Below are 18,301 nucleotides of genomic sequence, written 5' to 3' on the forward strand. Positions count from 1 at the left end.
TATGTGGATTATCTATCATCTATCCATTTTCAGTTCAACAAGTTCGGCACTCGAGGCAACCTTCGTTGTGTCACCATTTGTAGGCACATGGGGAGAGTGATATGACACATATAGCACTCTGGAATGTCTACCATCCAGAGTGGGGACAACTGATGAAGGACGTCTCATCAGTTGTAGGTATATGGGGAGAGTGATATGACACATATAGCACACTGACATGTCTACCATCCACAGTGTGGACAACTGATACAGGTTGTCTCATCATATGTTGGTTGGTTGGTTTGTTGTTTTACGCCACACTCAGCAATATTCCAATATTCAATTGTAGGTGTATGGGGAGGGTGATATGACACATATTAGCACACTGGTGAGACGAATTATACAGGCAGTCTCACCATATGTAGATACATGGAGATGATATATATAGCACGCTGGTAAGTCTCCCAGCCAGCGTGTGGGCAACTGATACAGGTTGTCTCATCATATGTTGGTTGGTTGGTTTGTTGTTTTACGCCACACTCAGCAATATTCCAGCTATATGACGGCGGTCTGTAAATAATCAAGTCTGGACCAGACAATCCAGTGATTGAAACCATGAGCATCGATCCACGCAATTGGGATCGATGACATGCATCAACCAAGTCAGTGAGCCCTACCACCCAATCCCGTTAGTCGCCTATTACGACAAGCATGGTTGCCTTTCACAGCAAGCATGGGTTGCTGAAGGCCTATTCTACCTCGGATCTTCACGGGTCTCATCATATGAAGGTACATGGAGAGAGTGATATGACACAAATAGCACACTGGTGAGTCTCCCAGCCAAAGTGTGGACAACTGATACAAGTCATCTCATCAATTGTAGGTGTACGGGGAGAGTGATATGACACAAATAGCACACTGGTGAGTCTCCCAGCCAAAGTGTGGACAACTGATACAAGTCATCTCATCAATTGTAGGTGTACGGGGAGAGTGATATGATACATATAGCACACTGGCGAGTCTCCCAGCCAGAGAGTGGACAACTGATACAGGTCGTCTCACCATATGTAGGTTCATGGGGAGAGTTATATGATACATATAGCACACTGGTGAGACAATTGATACAGGCAGTCTCACCATATTAGGTACATGGGGAGGGTGATATGATACATATAGCACACTGGTGAGACAACTGATACAGGCAGTCTCACCATATGTAGGTACATTGGGAGGGTGATATGACACATATAGCACACTGGTGGGTCTCCCAGCCAGAGTGTGGACAACTAATACATTGGCATGGGGAGGGTGATATGACACATATAGCACACTGGTGAGTCTCCCAGCCAGAGTGTGGACAACTAATACACTGGCATGGGGAGGGTGATATGACACATATAGCACACTGGTGAGTCTCCCAGCCAGAGTGTGGACAACTAATACACTGGCATGGGGAGGGTGATATGACACATATAGCACACTGGTGAGTCTCCCAGCCAGAGTGTGGACAACTAATACACTGGCATGGGGAGGGTGATATGACACATATAGCACACTGGTGAGTCTCCCAGCCAGAGTGTGGACAACTAATACACTGGCATGGGGAGGGTGATATGACACATATAGCACACTGGTGAGTCTCCCAGCCAGAGTGTGGACAACTGATACACTGGCATGGGGAGGGTGATATGACACATATAGCACACTGGTGAGTCTCCCAGCCAGAGTGTGGACAACTAATACACTGGCATGGGGAGGGTGATATGACACATATAGCACACTGGTGAGTCTCCCAGCCAGAGTGTGGACAACTAATACACTGGCATGGGGAGGGTGATATGACACATATAGCACACTGGTGAGTCTCCCAGCCAGAGTGTGGACAACTAATACACTGGCATGGGGAGGGTGATATGACACATATAGCACACTGGTGAGTCTCCCAGCCAGAGTGTGGACAACTAATACACTGGCATGGGGAGGGTGATATGACACATATAGCACACTGGTGAGTCTCCCAGCCAGAGTGTGGACAACTGATACACTGGCATGGGGAGGGTGATAGGACACATATAGCACACTGGTGAGTCTCCCAGCCAGAGTGTGGACAACTGATACACTGGCATGGGGAGGGTGATATGACACATATAGCACACTGGTGAGTCTCCCAGCCAGAGTGTGGACAACTAATACACTGGCATGGGGAGGGTGATATGACACATATAGCACACTGGTGAGTCTCCCAGCCAGAGTGTGGACAACTAATACACTGGCATGGGGAGGGTGATATGACACATATAGCACACTGGTGAGTCTCCCAGCCAGAGTGTGGACAACTGATACACTGGCATGGGGAGGGTGATATGACACATATAGCACACTGGTGAGTCTCCCAGCCAGAGTGTGGACAACTAATACACTGGCATGGGGAGGGTGATATGACACATATAGCACACTGGTGAGTCTCCCAGCCAGAGTGTGGACAACTAATACACTGGCATGGGGAGGGTGATATGACACATATAGCACACTGGTGAGTCTCCCAGCCAGAGTGTGGACAACTAATACACTGGCATGGGGAGGGTGATATGACACATATAGCACACTGGTGAGTCTCCCAGCCAGAGTGTGGACAACTAATACACTGGCATGGGGAGGGTGATATGACACATATAGCACACTGGTGAGTCTCCCAGCCAGAGTGTGGACAACTGATACACTGGCATGGGGAGGGTGATAGGACACATATAGCACACTGGTGAGTCTCCCAGCCAGAGTGTGGACAACTAATACACTGGCATGGGGAGGGTGATAGGACACATTTGGCACACTGGTGAGTCTCCCAGCCAGAGTGTGGACAACTGATACACTGGCATGGGGAGGGTGATATGACACATATAGCACACTGGTGAGTCTCCCAGCCAGAGTGTGGACAACTAATACACTGGCATGGGGAGGGTGATAGGACACATTTGGCACACTGGTGAGTCTCCCAGCCAGAGTGTGGACAACTGATACACTGGCATGGGGAGGGTGATATGACACATATAGCACACTGGTGAGTCTCCCAGCCAGAGTGTGGACAACTAATACACTGGCATGGGGAGGGTGATATGACACATATAGCACACTGGTGGGTCTCCCAGCCAGAGTGTGGACAACTGATACACTGGCATGGGGAGGGTGATATGACACATATAGCACACTGGTGAGTCTCCCAGCCAGAGTGTGGACAACTGATACACTGGCATGGGGAGGGTGATAGGACACATTTGGCACACTGGTGAGTCTCCCAGCCAGAGTGTGGACAACTGATACACTGGCATGGGGAGGGTGATATGACACATATAGCACACTGGTGAGTCTCCCAGCCAGAGTGTGGACAACTAATACACTGGCATGGGGAGGGTGATATGACACATATAGCACACTGGTGAGTCTCCCAGCCAGAGTGTGGACAACTGATACACTGGCATGGGGAGGGTGATATGACACATATAGCACACTGGTGGGTCTCCCAGCCAGAGTGTGGACAACTGATACACTGGCATGGGGAGGGTGATAGGACACATATAGCACACTGGTGAGTCTCCCAGCCAGAGTGTGGACAACTAATACACTGGCATGGGGAGGGTGATATGACACATATAGCACACTGGTGAGTCTCCCAGCCAGAGTGTGGACAACTAATACACTGGCATGGGGAGGGTGATATGACACATATAGCACACTGGTGGGTCTCCCAGCCAGAGTGTGGACAACTGATACACTGGCATGGGGAGGGTGATATGATACATATAGCACACTGGTGAGTCTCCCAGCCAGAGTGTGGACAACTGATACACTGGCATGGGGAGGGTGATAGGACACATTTGGCACACTGGTGAGTCTCCCAGCCAGAGTGTGGACAACTAATACACTGGCATGGGGAGGGTGATATGACACATATAGCACACTGGTGAGTCTCCCAGCCAGAGTGTGGACAACTAATACACTGGCATGGGGAGGGTGATAGGACACATATAGCACACTGGTGAGTCTCCCAGCCAGAGTGTGGACAACTAATACACTGGCATGGGGAGGGTGATATGACACATATAGCACACTGGTGAGTCTCCCAGCCAGAGTGTGGACAACTAATACACTGGCATGGGGAGGGTGATATGACACATATAGCACACTGGTGGGTCTCCCAGCCAGAGTGTGGACAACTGATACACTGGCATGGGGAGGGTGATATGATACATATAGCACACTGGTGAGTCTCCCAGCCAGAGTGTGGACAACTGATACACTGGCATGGGGAGGGTGATATGACACATATAGCACACTGGTGAGTCTCCCAGCCAGAGTGTGGACAACTGATACACTGGCATGGGGAGGGTGATATGACACATATAGCACACTGGTGAGTCTCCCAGGCAGAGTGTGGACAACTGATACAAGTCATCTCATCAATTGTAGGTGTACGGGGAGGGTGATAGGACACATATAGCACACTGGTGAGTCTCCCAGGCAGAGTGTGGACAACTGATACACTGGCATGGGGAGGGTGATATGACACATATAGCACACTGGTGAGTCTCCCAGCCAGAGTGTGGACAACTAATACACTGGCATGGGGAGGGTGATATGACACATATAGCACACTGGTGAGTCTCCCAGCCAGAGTGTGGACAACTAATACACTGGCATGGGGAGGGTGATATGACACATATAGCACACTGGTGGGTCTCCCAGCCAGAGTGTGGACAACTGATACACTGGCATGGGGAGGGTGATATGATACATATAGCACACTGGTGAGTCTCCCAGCCAGAGTGTGGACAACTGATACACTGGCATGGGGAGGGTGATATGACACATATAGCACACTGGTGAGTCTCCCAGCCAGAGTGTGGACAACTGATACACTGGCATGGGGAGGGTGATATGACACATATAGCACACTGGTGAGTCTCCCAGGCAGAGTGTGGACAACTGATACAAGTCATCTCATCAATTGTAGGTGTACGGGGAGGGTGATAGGACACATATAGCACACTGGTGAGTCTCCCAGGCAGAGTGTGGACAACTGATACACTGGCATGGGGAGGGTGATAGGACACATTTGGCACATTGTGGAAGGCAAAGCCACCTTAACTGATTTACTATAAGTGTCACTGCCTTTACAGAAAATATCAAGCAGGACCAGGATCTACTGTACACTGTCATACATAAAAACAATCATATCAATTCAAATCATGATAGCATCAAGTTAATATCATCATAAGACATCACTGGCATCCACATTAATGACCTAATGACAAAACCCATAAAATATGTAATTATATGCATGTCATTTCAAGGGAAGAGGACAATATATTTCAACATCTTGAACCCAGTCTCCTGACCATATATGGCATCACTTTGATTACACAACGTCACACTAATATCACAGAGTTGTCTATAGGATGAGAATGAGTGTAAATGCATAGAAGTGTCCTACAGCCAGTTCTACATCTGATGTCTACCATCAAAGATTCTCAAACGTCCGACAAGTCTGTCAGGAATGGTTGATTACCCATAATGACATTGTCCATTCTAATTCACAAGTAAAGCAGTGTTCCCGTTTACCAGTAATTACCAGTTTTTTACCCGTAAAATGAGGCTTGGACCGGTAATTCATGTGAGTGTCAGTCCGTGTGGACTGGCAAATAAAGTACCTTATATGTCTTTGTTGTTGAACAAAAGTTTGGCTGTTATCAATGAAGTTTATTGTTCGAGCGAAGTCAGCTTGTCCTTCATCAGGGTTTCCCGTTGTCTATTTTTAGTGCAAGGAAATATATTTAGAGGTGTAGTCTTGAATCAAAGTAAAATGTTGAACATGATGTTGAAAAATTAAAAGCAGGTAATTTTCATACATTTTTTTTAATTTCTTTGAAGTTGGGACTGACAAAAATTGAGGGGACTGGTAACTTTTAGAGTTGCCAGTCCACTATACCGGTGTTCCCAAAGCCAACTGGAACACTGAATTGAAGGACAAAGTTTTACAAACTAAACACACAAGCAACAAATATTTGACCAAATGTCCATCATACCACAGATGCTTGTAGGTGTATTTACTATCTGCATGAAGAATTCCCCCCAAAATTGATTAAAGTCCTTACAACTCAAAGAATAACCAAATAAAGTCATTGTTATTACATCATTGGCACCATCAAAAACAGGAATTCCTGTAACTATGGAAACATATGTTATTAATATGAATGTTAAAATAGTACAAACCCAATCATGTGTCCATTTCCATGCCATCACACCCCAGCTGCTTAATCCAGGCCCATGTGGCGACTGTGGTACATCTCACACAAACAGCCCATCCCACGCAGTGTCCACTATGGATTAAACACTTCACACTATTCCTTGAAGTTGTCCTGACCTTCCAAACTTAAAACTTTTACGTCAGTCTCAATATTCTGAATAGTCGCAATAACAGCCTCCTTCACTTCCATTGATGCCAGACCAGAAGAGAACCAGTATGTCTCAACAAGCATCAGCCAGTGAATCGCAATTCTAGCTACAATATCCTAATATCCCTGGCTTAAGATAAGGTGGAATGATTTCCTCTTGTGTCAACTCTGGGTTTACCCTCCCATCACTTCCCCAGACTGTACAGGCGCTCTGTAAACACTGTTACCAAAGATTGCAGTGGAAGCAGCCTGGCTGCTCGCCCAAGTGTTTTCACTATCCAGGTACAATCAGAGATGAGTCCCCCAGCTGCCACTAGTACTTCCACATGCTTCAGTCCCACGACTTCAGAATCTCCGTCTTAAAAACCATGTCCTGCTCATTGCTTCGTATCAATTTCCAAGGTGTGTCCATCTTTCAGCGCCATCGAGGGAAATCTTTTTTGTGATAAGGTAAACAAGGTACAGAGAGTGATCCTTTTCTCTGGGATCTTTCATCGGTTGTTACAACAGCTGGTGACAGATAAACGCGCCACCACACAGTTTGAATCAGGGTATGGTGTTGTTATATCCTTGAAGTCCAATCCCTTTACGGCTTTCCCTCACCGGGAATACGGCTTTCCCTCACCAGGAATACGGTAATGTTCTCTGGTTCCTCACAGATTATAGCTTATATCAGGTGTATATTGCAAAGATATCGAAGTAATGGTATTTTTTATCTCAATCTTTCCAAGGATTTTAAGATCATGTTCACAAAAATATAATTCCTCACTTTCAAGAAGAAACATTCAATAGTTCATATATCAGCAAATCATATTTTCCAAAATATGAAATCTACATCAAGAAAAATTAAATGGTCATTATATGTTTCAGCTAAAAATATATACGTCTGATGTGATAAATGTTTTCACGCAGATTCGGTGCAATTAAAATTAATCAGTTTAATTGCTGCCTGGACATTAGGCCTCCCAGATTGAATCATCAGTCCTGACTTCACAAGATCAGTTTTGTTTTTACGAAGTTCTATGACAGGCTCATACACTCTTCGTTGTTACAGTGTATTACGTAAGTCAAGATGCGACAACAGCAAGAAGCCGACAAGCTTGCAACTATTCGTGGATCAGCTGTGGTTTGCCTTATAGTCATGATCAGTCAGGATTTTTTAGGTGATTACAAACACAAATGTTCACTCGGGAAATGAAAATCTAAATCATGCTAAATAAAATTTCCAAATATTTTTTCAATAGCATACTTAATTAATTTTTTTCCCATTTATGCTAGATCAAAGGTAGACAAAAAAAGGTTTGTAAAATAAAAATAAATTTGCCTAACCTAAAGGAACATAAACAGGTTCCTTGACTATCAATTAGTCACAGAAATAAAGTTATCGTTTTCAAAATATATATACATGTATCCACAAAATAGACAGTAAATTCCACATGGAGCACAGAACAGTGCTTAATTTCAGGGCTGAGGCAATCTAGACTTGCATATAATTTAAGAATGGAGTTGGATTCATTTTTTAATATATTCTCCTGGGTCTGGGAGACAGACTACCAGGTTCCCCGTGTAATCATTCTATTCTGTCTTCAAATAAAATGGCCAGGTTACTGTTTTTGTGCAGCTGGCTTGCTACTCTCAACCTAGACCTGTCAGAACGTTGTTAGCTTGACTGGCAGCGAGTCTGATGAGTAATTCATCTTCATTCAGCACTCGCACCCACACTCCAGCACTCCTCTGCACTCTGCACTCTGCACTCTGCACTCTACACTCTACACCTGCATCTCCCGCTCTGCATCCTCTCGGAGACATCCGATACCGTGCCCCTGCTTGTCTGTGTTTACACTGATGACAGATAAAACTCATCTTCCAGTTTCTTCATAATTCCCAATGAGTCTGGCTTTCAAGGGCGACTTGAAAGATCAAATGCTGAAATGTGAGACTTTTGTAATTTCCACTTTGAGATTTGGATTTATGGGAGGAAAACGTCATACTGATAAAAGATTAAATTCCCTATTTATTTTGTTGTTACCAGAAAGGAGTGCCTTCTGTTCTGTGTTAGAAATAACAGCTTGTCTGCTATCCTGTGGCCAATAATAATTTAGGCAGGCAACTAACAATATATTTGATGAATTCTTCCATTCTGTCTGAATATTTTTTACCTCAGTGCTCTATAATTTGAAGTTTTCAAATATACAGAAGATGCATTACTATGACAAAGGTTCAGAATATAATACTTTTATCGTACACCATCAGAAATGACCTCGTCACCCTATTTGCTGTGCAGAGTTGTGTCCATTAGGTAGAATCCTGTGATGATGGGTTCAAAGCCCAAATTCACACTGATTATGATTCTTGGTATGTCAGAACCATACCAGTGCTTGAACAATGGATTTTACAAAAGTGGTAAATGTCTCTGCTCTGTGTACGAAACCTAAATATGTCCAGAGCATGCCAGCTTTTCCACACAGTCGGTCGAAATAAAAATAGCTTTAAATGAAAGTCATTCAGCTGGAGAGTTAAAACTGCAGCTGGCTTCTTGAATCACTGACAGTGATTTACTCATGGAACTTATATACAACATTTTATATTGCACAAGAGGGTCTATTTTACTAGCGGGAGACATTATAAATGTTTTTTGTTTAAATTATTTCTTTTCAACCAGCTTTTCAGTAAGGGGGGCGGTAGGCCCATGAAACGAAAAAAAAATGTGTGGCCTTATAACAGTATTGTGATTTGTTTAAATACATCAATGGCTCGCTTGGATGAGGCTGTGATTTTGAATGTAGATTTAACTTTAAATCTGAAGAGGCAGTTTGATTGGTTGATGATTTCAAGCAAATGAGGGAGAAATTCTGTTCTAAGTTTGTGACAAGCCAGACAGAGCTGGTGAAGTCTTGTTGCCCGGACTGTATTCCACATGTTCAAGCTGAGGCCATGAGAAAATTCTACTATATTCAATGCAGTATCAACACTAAGTGTACGCTGCCAGCAATATCATAATATACATACATGTTTATATGATGTAAATGAAATAACATGTAATACATCTATGCATAATGTACATCATATATATCTACCTTTCATATCTATAATTTTATACATGTTCATATGTAGATAGTCTGTACCCTGCCCTATGAGGGTGTTCTGTACAATAAAAATTCTTGATTCTTGATTCTCAATACAAAAGAGATAAAACCCTCGATAGCTGAGGATGGGCAAAACCTGAAAACAGGACTTCCCGACTGCACAGCATTTGATTTGTTGATTTGACCCAATAGAAACTAGATGGACCAATATTCGTGGCCCTTAGAAAAGTAAAGTGTGTACTTGCTCCTATAGTTAGTTATTCATTCCTACATTCGTGGTCATAGACCTTCCATAGTTTCTTTACTTTCATCTATCATAAGAGAATCACGTTTAGTTCCCCATTAATAGTGGTATTCTGTGTGCCAACTGGGCATTTGTTGCTGCATCAATTTAGTGTCAGTGGGCGAGTTGAATGGATTATGTAAAAAGGTTATAAGAAATAGTCTTGAGTTTTACTTTTATGTTAGTGGCTGGCTGATGAAAAAATGGCCCCTGAAGTGGTTCAGGCTGGAGCCACACGGCTGCCCGTTAAAACGTAAATCTTGTTTTGGGAATTAAAACATATTTCATTCACAGTAAAGTGGATCAGGCACCCTTGATATCCCAACTTGATTACACATTTCACTTCTCAGAATGCAACAGAGTAGGGGAAAACACAGGAATCCCAAGTTTTGATTAAAACACGGAAACTTTATACCATCTAACACCCTCACTATTGAATTTTTTATTTTTCCCCGACACTATTCTTTTTTCTCTAGATTGGGTGTTTGAAGGTAAAAACTCCAGAAATGTCATTACTTGAATCAGAATTTGGGCTCCCTGTGTAGAAAGTGGAGGTTATATGTTAAACAATCTTTTAGTCCCTGCTGTAAATTATTAAACAAGTTTGAAAAAAAATCAATATTTTGAGCAAAAGTAAGATTTGCATTGCCAACAGACTTCCAATCCATACCAGTTACAATACTTAATGTCCTCTGCAATTCTGCATAATTCATTGAAAAGACTACTTCTATCTTCTACAGCTATGATTAAGTAACCTTGCTTTGGTACTTTGAGATGATAAGGGTCCACATGCATCCAGACAAAGGCAGTTAGTCTCGTAAGGATCTCAAGCCAAATGCTTTACAGTTACTGTTACCATGGTTATTCTATCTGAGTTGTAAGTGTTCCATTAAATACTTTGTTTCAACAGGAACAATTCAGATTAGCGGAAAGGCTGATCATTATGACTTGCCTTGAACTTTGCAAATTGACAATTCTGGGATGGAAATATGTTTCAGACTTTATTGGATGATGCAAAAGATGACGTATAACAATATGTGTACTTGAATGCTGTACAAGAGGTGGATGCATGTTCACATCCTGTTTCACAGCACAGAATAAACAAAGTATTAAGGGTGAAACGATACACCGATATTCCGATGCATCGCAATACTTGACCCACGATACGATATACGATAAAGGTGGGCTCATTTATCAATACGCCACGATACGGAACGCAAATCTCAAGTAGAGCGTTTCCTCGCTATTGTGCCTTTCAATAAACCGCTAACTTGGTTATAGCGCGCGGTAACGCATGGCTCCCAAAAACGTACGTACATTTTTAATAAACTTAGGTTTTACACTGACAGATGTTTTTCCTCATCTCTAAAAACATTATCAGCTGATCCCTGCAAGCACATAACACCGGAAATACCTGTCAGCAAATCCGAACTGAAGTACGCAATACAATACCATTATTATAGTTACTATCTTGTTATTAAAACATGTTCATTATATATCTGGACTTGTGTTTGTAATATATTTTATTAATTTTATTCAAAATTTCATTTAATATTGTTTTCATGAAGTTATATTATGTGAAATCGTGTGTGAAGAGATACAGCAACCAGGGTCAGATTACCGCTTTTGACACATTGAAACAAACTTTAGTTGCTAGAGAATGGATACATATATTAAAAATGCCATACTTTGACTTGTTAAAAGTCATATTTGTGGCAATTTGGCGAATATATGTCAACATAACGTTTTCGCAATCGAAATACATGTAGCACGGGAAGTCCCTAGGGTGACTGGTCAAATTGTTCCATACGTAAAAATATCCTGCAACAGCAATCACCAGTACCAAAATGCTACACTTGTGGTTCTTATAATTTGAAATATATATATAGTAAAAGCTGCAACGAAGGTAACACGATATTGGAATATATTATTCCTGATAAAACAATAATTTCAGATACAATTTCTTCGAACATTGCATCAAAATTCTTTGAAGTTGTATCACTGATGGTACATTAATTATTTTCTGGTGTTTGAACTTTGAATTGTTTTTAAGGAAAGTTAGAGAAAGTTCCAACTTCAGTAGTCTTGTTATTATAAAATAATTTTGACTGTTCCAAAATCATGAAAGGTTCAATCTCGACATGCTTTAAGTCTTGTTTTATTTATCATTGAGACTCGAGATGCGTATCGTATCGTGACCAGAATATCGAGATGCGTATCGTATCTTGACCTTCCTGTATCGTTGCAGCCCTAGTTTCCATCAGTTAGTTTTCTAACCACTGATCACTCCCTTGATATTATCAAGCTCACACATGCAGGCTTATAAACATCATGCATAGATATGACTAAGACATAATTTCAGGGGTTTGTTTATGGAGAAGCTGACATGACAGGAATTTTGAGCCTTGGGGTACTGAGTGAGTGAGTGAGTGAGTGAGTGAGTGAGTGAGTGAGTGAGTGAGTGAGTGAGTGTGAGAGTGAGTGAGTGAGTGAGTGAGTGAGTGAGTGAGTGAGTGAGTGAGACATTCTGTGTTTTCAATGTAGGGCTAGGTTACCTGTACAATTAACCACACTAATTAGAATTTGGGTTATTGTGATTTGAAACCTCTCATTTTCCAATCAGAACCGAGTATTTTCAAATACATGGGAGAATATGTTTTTACACCGCATTTAGCAGGTTTAGCAATATTCAAGCAATATCACGACGGGGGACATCAGAAATGGGCTTCTCACATTGTACCCACACACTGTAGCATACAGAATGATAGAGTGAGAACCTCCACATTGCCTTTGAACTACAGTTATATGCTACAGCGGAATGCTGTACACAGCTTGACTGTCTCATGGTGAACAATAGGGGGAGGCTCTCAAGCATTAACTGTGACACAATGTCATCTCATATTATTCATTCTCAACTATCAAGTGTTTACTGATGTTCAGCCTGTCAAAACACTACTGTCAAGAGGGACCTGGAATAGAAACTCTTCAAAACATCTAAATTATATCTAATATCTATATCAGTTGAATTTGCAAAAAGTAACAGGCCAAAATACAGAGACTGAGAGTCTGTCCTCTGTAATCCATCACTGGGAAGATGACATGGATTGAATGTGAATTTCGAACTTGCATGTTATGTTATCAATCATCCAGCCTTAAGGCAGGCTGTTGCTTTAATCTTTGTATACACAAGTTGCTGTTGTTTTGCAGGGAATATTGAAAAATTGGGAATACTTTTCTCTACAAAAATAATAGCACTGTTACCACTGATTCTAATTCATCACAAACACCATCATTTAAGAGCTACTGTTATAACAAACAGCACGACAAAAAGACGCAACGTCATCATAAAAACAAGCCCACCTAAGAACCATACGTATTTCCACGGATCATGAAAAACACAAGCCCACCAAAGAACCATACCGTACATATTTCCATGGATCATGAAAAACACAAGCCCACCAAAGAACCATACTGTACATATTTCCATGGATCATGAAAAACACAAACCCACCAAAGAACCATACCGTACATATTTCCATGGATCATCAAAAACCCAAGCCCACCCAAGAACCATACGTATTTCCACGGATAATGATAAACACAAGCCCACCTCAGAACCATACATATTTCCACGGATAATGATAAACACAAGCCCACCTCAGAACCATACCGTACATATTTCCACGGATAATGATAAACACAAGCCCACCTAAGAACCATACATATTTCCACGGATAATGAAAAACACAAGCCCACCTAAGAACCATACATATTTCCACGGATAATGAAAAACACAAGCCCACCTCAGAACCATACATATTTCCACGGATAATGAAAAACACAAGCCCACCTAAGAGCCATACATATTTCCACGGATCATGACAAAAACACAAGCCCACCTCAGAACCATACATATTTCCATGGATAATGATAAACACAAGCCCACCAAAGAACCATACCGTACATATTTCCATGGATCATGAAAAACACAAGCCCACCTAAGAACCATACATATTTCTATGGATAATGAAAAACACAAGCCCACCTAAGAACCATACATATTTCTATGGGTAATGATAAACACAAACCCACCTAAGAACCAGACATATTTCTATGGATAATGAAAAACACAAACCCAAACAATAACCATACCATACGTATTTCCACGGATCATCAAAAACAGAACTTTCTGTTATTACTCTCACAAAATAATATGCAAACCAGCAGGTTTTTAGTGCATTCATTATCAATGGTCTAGGATACTGTTTCGCCTATCACCTTCAACATGTTCAATGGGTATCAAATTACCTACTATCAGACTATTATCACAAAATTTCATTTTGAGATAAGTTATTTCTGTCACCAAAAATTCAACTTGAACATTGTTTAATGTGCACCCTCCTTGTCAATTTGCTAATGAACTATGTTGTTTCTCGATCACTTGAGCTTTGACAACAAGTTTAACTCATCAGGTATGGTTTTAATAATCCTCCTTTGTCAATTTTCTACATGCTTAAGGTGTTTATAATGTCGAATACAGGATAGAGGATTTAATTTTATCAGCATGATCAGTGCAATGCTTACTTCAATAGAGGAAAAAAATGGAACACAATAACTGATAAAAACTTTCCAAACTGCAATTTAATATAACACTGACGGCGAGGCAAATGTCATTATATAGTTAATACTGATGAAGTGAATGCAATATTCCAGAAAGAGTTGTCTCCCTTGATAAAGGACATGATAATGTTTAATGAGTTATTTTCAAGAAATGACGAGAGCCTGAGGTTGTAGATCCCTTTAATAATCTTATGAAGAATTGTATTTCCATAAAACAAAATGTTAGTTTTCTTTCTTGTAACTGCTGGTTATCCAGGATCAGTTGAACCAACTCGCAGAACGTGTTCGAGACAAGTAGGCAGCGCACCTGAAGTTGGGCAAACGTATTTGGTTTGTTACAGGTGGAGAGGGTGTACGCATGTTGTGCATGCATGCCATGATGATGACTATGCTCACGTGGACACACACGTTGCTCATAAGACTATTAAGAGGTCGTTGTGACAAGTCAATACCAGAATTCTCTAAAAGTCGTTTGCTAGAAGTTAATTACAAACAAATAAACATGTCAAAGCTAGGTAACACATGGTCTACTCATTACTTCTCATGCTAGAGAATTGGCCTATAATGTCATAAATCACATGGAGAAAGAATGGGATTAATAAAAGGAGTATGTCATTGAGTCAACTATCACTACGTTAAGCTCTCAAACTTTTTCACTCTCTGGGAAAAAAAATACATTCCATTTTTTTACTGACTTACCAGTAAACACTGTTATAAGGCAAAGATAAACAAAATGCTAAGGTCTAATTTTTGAATGAGTTCTTTTACCGATTTTATTCTCAAAAGATATACAAATGATATAGTGATTGAGAAAATGTAATAATCTGAATTAATTTTGTTATGGCATAACATGGGGACAATGTCATACACTACTGGAGTACCAGTAAAGCTGTGGCTGGTATTTTAGGTAACATTTACAGGTCATTGAGTGTTCATCATCCGGGCAAAGGCAAGGTGAGGTGAAATGCAGTTTAATCTTCAAGATCATTTCACTTATATCAGTATATAGCAATGCAAATGTCTTATAGAACAAGCCGACTGAAATACCCAGATGAACATGGATACGACATTTAGGTGAGTCGGGTGAACTAGGGTTAAACGTTGTGTTCAAGATTATTGCGCTTATATAGCGACGTGCATTCATGAGTGTGTGTGTGGTTTGTACTAGTCCGGTCTAATGCCAAGTTTATAGTGCAGGCCCACTGAGATACCATGCCGCAGCTTTAGCATGAATACTCCACTCACATTATACTGACCACGAGCCAACCAGTCCTTGTGTTAGCCCCTTAATGCCGAGTGCCAGGCTAGGTAACAACAAGTACCATCTTTTAATGTTTAATGTCTCTTGGGAATCTAACCCTGGACCTTCCGCTCTTCAGGCAGACACTCTACCACTAAACCATGGGGGTGGGCACCCCACTCAGACACATGGTATGTCCTTGTTTAACCCCTTATTCCTGGTAACACCATCTTTTAACATCTTTAGTATGACACTGCCAGGTGATTGAACGGCTGACCTGCTGCTCACTGGGCAGCTCTATCCACTACACCACAGGGGAGGTTTGGCGCCACGCAAGGAACCAATTTGAATTTCTTTATTTTTAGCGTATTATCCGGTGCAGCAGTCATAAGAAGCTTTGCAGATAGATTTTTGTTTACCATGTTTACCTCTTTCCCGATTTTTAAGTTTGGTGGATCCATTAACCAAGTAATAAAGACCAAAACACCTAAGAATTACGAAGCTGCTGTAGGAAGAGTACAAGTAACTGGACCAGATGGTGCAAATAATTCTTTGGATCGTGTAGGAAACGGTAGTCATGCACCAGGTAATATATTCAAAGCCATCACAAAGGTTTTGTTTACATAAGAGTGAGTGAGTATGGTTTTACGCCGCTTTTAGCAATATTCCAGAAATATCATGGCGGGGGACACCAGAAATGGGCTTCACACATTGCACCCATGTCGGGAATCGAACCCGGGTCTTCGGCGTGACCACCGAACGCTTTAACCACTAGGCTACCCGACCACCCCCTGTTTACATAAGAAATAATATATATAATATTCATATTATAAATGAAGTTGAGGTACACATCCCCAACTTCATCTTGTTCAAAAGTAAGTGTTCTAAACAGGGCTGTAAAAGTCCAGATTTACTACCCAGGTACCCTACCACCTATTACCCAACCCAACCCGGGTACCCGCTGTGGGTATCAAGAGATGGGTACAAAATGTCCGATTGGGAGTAGTTTGATCATAGCCCTGGCAAAATGTATTCAGATACATGTATAAACAATCTAGTTATGCATACACTGAAGTTGATTGAAGTTTTATCCTTATTTAATAGCCCGAAAGAAATGCAACATTTCTGATTTGTAGTGTAACCATGGAGTTCTAGATAGTTTTTGTCATAAAACAATATATCATGTGACTAACCACGTGTCAGGGTAGTCCTGTGGGTACCTGGGTCCTACTCTGGACCCACCTGACCCGAGTTACCTGTCCCATCCCTAGTTCCAAAGTCTGAAAACCCTGATGACTGGTTACATGAAATCAAAGATGCAATCAGGGAAATAAATATTCAGACCTTAAAGAAAGAAAATTTAAATAATGTCTCACCTTGACTGCAAAAACAGAACGGTCTTCAAAACATCTTCAGTTATGTTATCTTGCAGTGGGTGTAGCTTGCCTATACTTGACAATGTGGTCAGTGGTACATAAAGTCACTTTCAACAATGTTTCAGTGTATGATGTTTCAGGGGATTGAGGAAGGAATGCTGATGAGGGGTGCAGGTGTGAGATGTCTACAACCAGAATGGGTCTGGTGGAGGCAGACCAAGCATCATAACTTGGGGCAATCTGAGAATCAAACTCACAACCAGCGGATCCTGGCAGCATTTCAAGGGACACAACTGTGAACAGAGTGGCAGATCCTCAGACCACTACACCCACCCCTGTATTTTTACATCAAATAAACCATCTTCACATACTGAGTATTTTGGGAGCGTACAACTGGTTTAAAAAAAAAAATGTTTGATGGGTTTCTTTTGTATTAGATAAAGTTGTTTGAAGAGTTAGGAACATATCCATGTTGGTCATACTTACAAGTAATTTGTTTAATTAGGTGAGAAGTCATCCTACAGATAAATATTTCACTTATCAGAAGTGTCAGGGAATCTCCCTTTTAGCAAAAGACCATATTTTTGGTAAACTTTCACATGACTGAGTTTGTAACTTTGACATCCGCCGTTGTATTTCATTTTGAACGGTCAGTGCCTGTTCGTACCATTTCTTCCATATGAAACGTAACATAAACTATGATTAGAAAATATCAAAATAATCACAAAATGCAAAATTTATAGTTGGTGCAAACCATTAAATATTGCAACGACTCGAACCCTCTTCACGTGAGCACGTTCTGCACGCACCTTGCTCTGAGAGACGTCGCTGTCCAAGTGGAGCATGCGCAGTGTCAACTTCCGTTTCAGAAAGGAGCGAAATTCAGAAAGGTTGTCCACACGGTAAGATTGATATGATCATATATAATTACTTGGTCAATGTCGATTCCAAATTCAGTATGATAATCCCGGATAAAAAATATTTCAACCTAAGTTTAGTGTTTTGCACAACACATGTTGGCCTCATTAGAGATTAACTACGCACAGTTTGACATCTTCACGTTCCCGCGGTTGTGTCAGGGTGTCTGAAGTTCAGGCCTGTCGTACGACTGGGTGTGGTGAGTTGAGATATGTCACTGGCAGCCCTAACAGTCGGTATTTGTAAAATGTATGTATCAGTCTCACGAGTTTGTCTGTCGTATGAAAGCATTTCTCGTGGTGATGCCCCGTCTATTTCCGTGGCAATACTTTGTAAGTAGAACTTCGATC

The 18,301-nt window shown here is 41.4% G+C and overlaps 1 protein-coding gene across 2 annotated transcripts in view; it reads right to left on the reverse strand.

The window, feature by feature from the left end:
• The window catches only part of LOC124131846 (apoptosis-stimulating of p53 protein 1-like), a 137,994-nt gene extending 120,143 nt beyond the window's left edge, over positions 1-17,851 (reverse strand). The window contains exon 1 of one of the 2 annotated variants that reach the window (XM_048403567.1): positions 17,788-17,851. In XM_048403567.1, the coding sequence (XP_048259524.1) occupies positions 17,788-17,790 (3 nt within the window). In that variant the 5' untranslated portion in view covers positions 17,791-17,851. Of the gene's footprint in view, positions 1-6,246; positions 6,776-17,787 lie in introns of those variants that run through there. The other variant, XM_046495340.2, reaches the window with a different exon arrangement.
• Positions 17,852-18,301: the final 450 nt, after the last annotated feature.

The sequence above is a fragment of the Haliotis rufescens genome, unplaced genomic scaffold (assembly GCF_023055435.1).
Source record: "Haliotis rufescens isolate VD_foot unplaced genomic scaffold, xgHalRufe1.0.p SCAF_3, whole genome shotgun sequence".
NCBI lineage: Eukaryota > Metazoa > Mollusca > Gastropoda > Lepetellida > Haliotidae > Haliotis > Haliotis rufescens.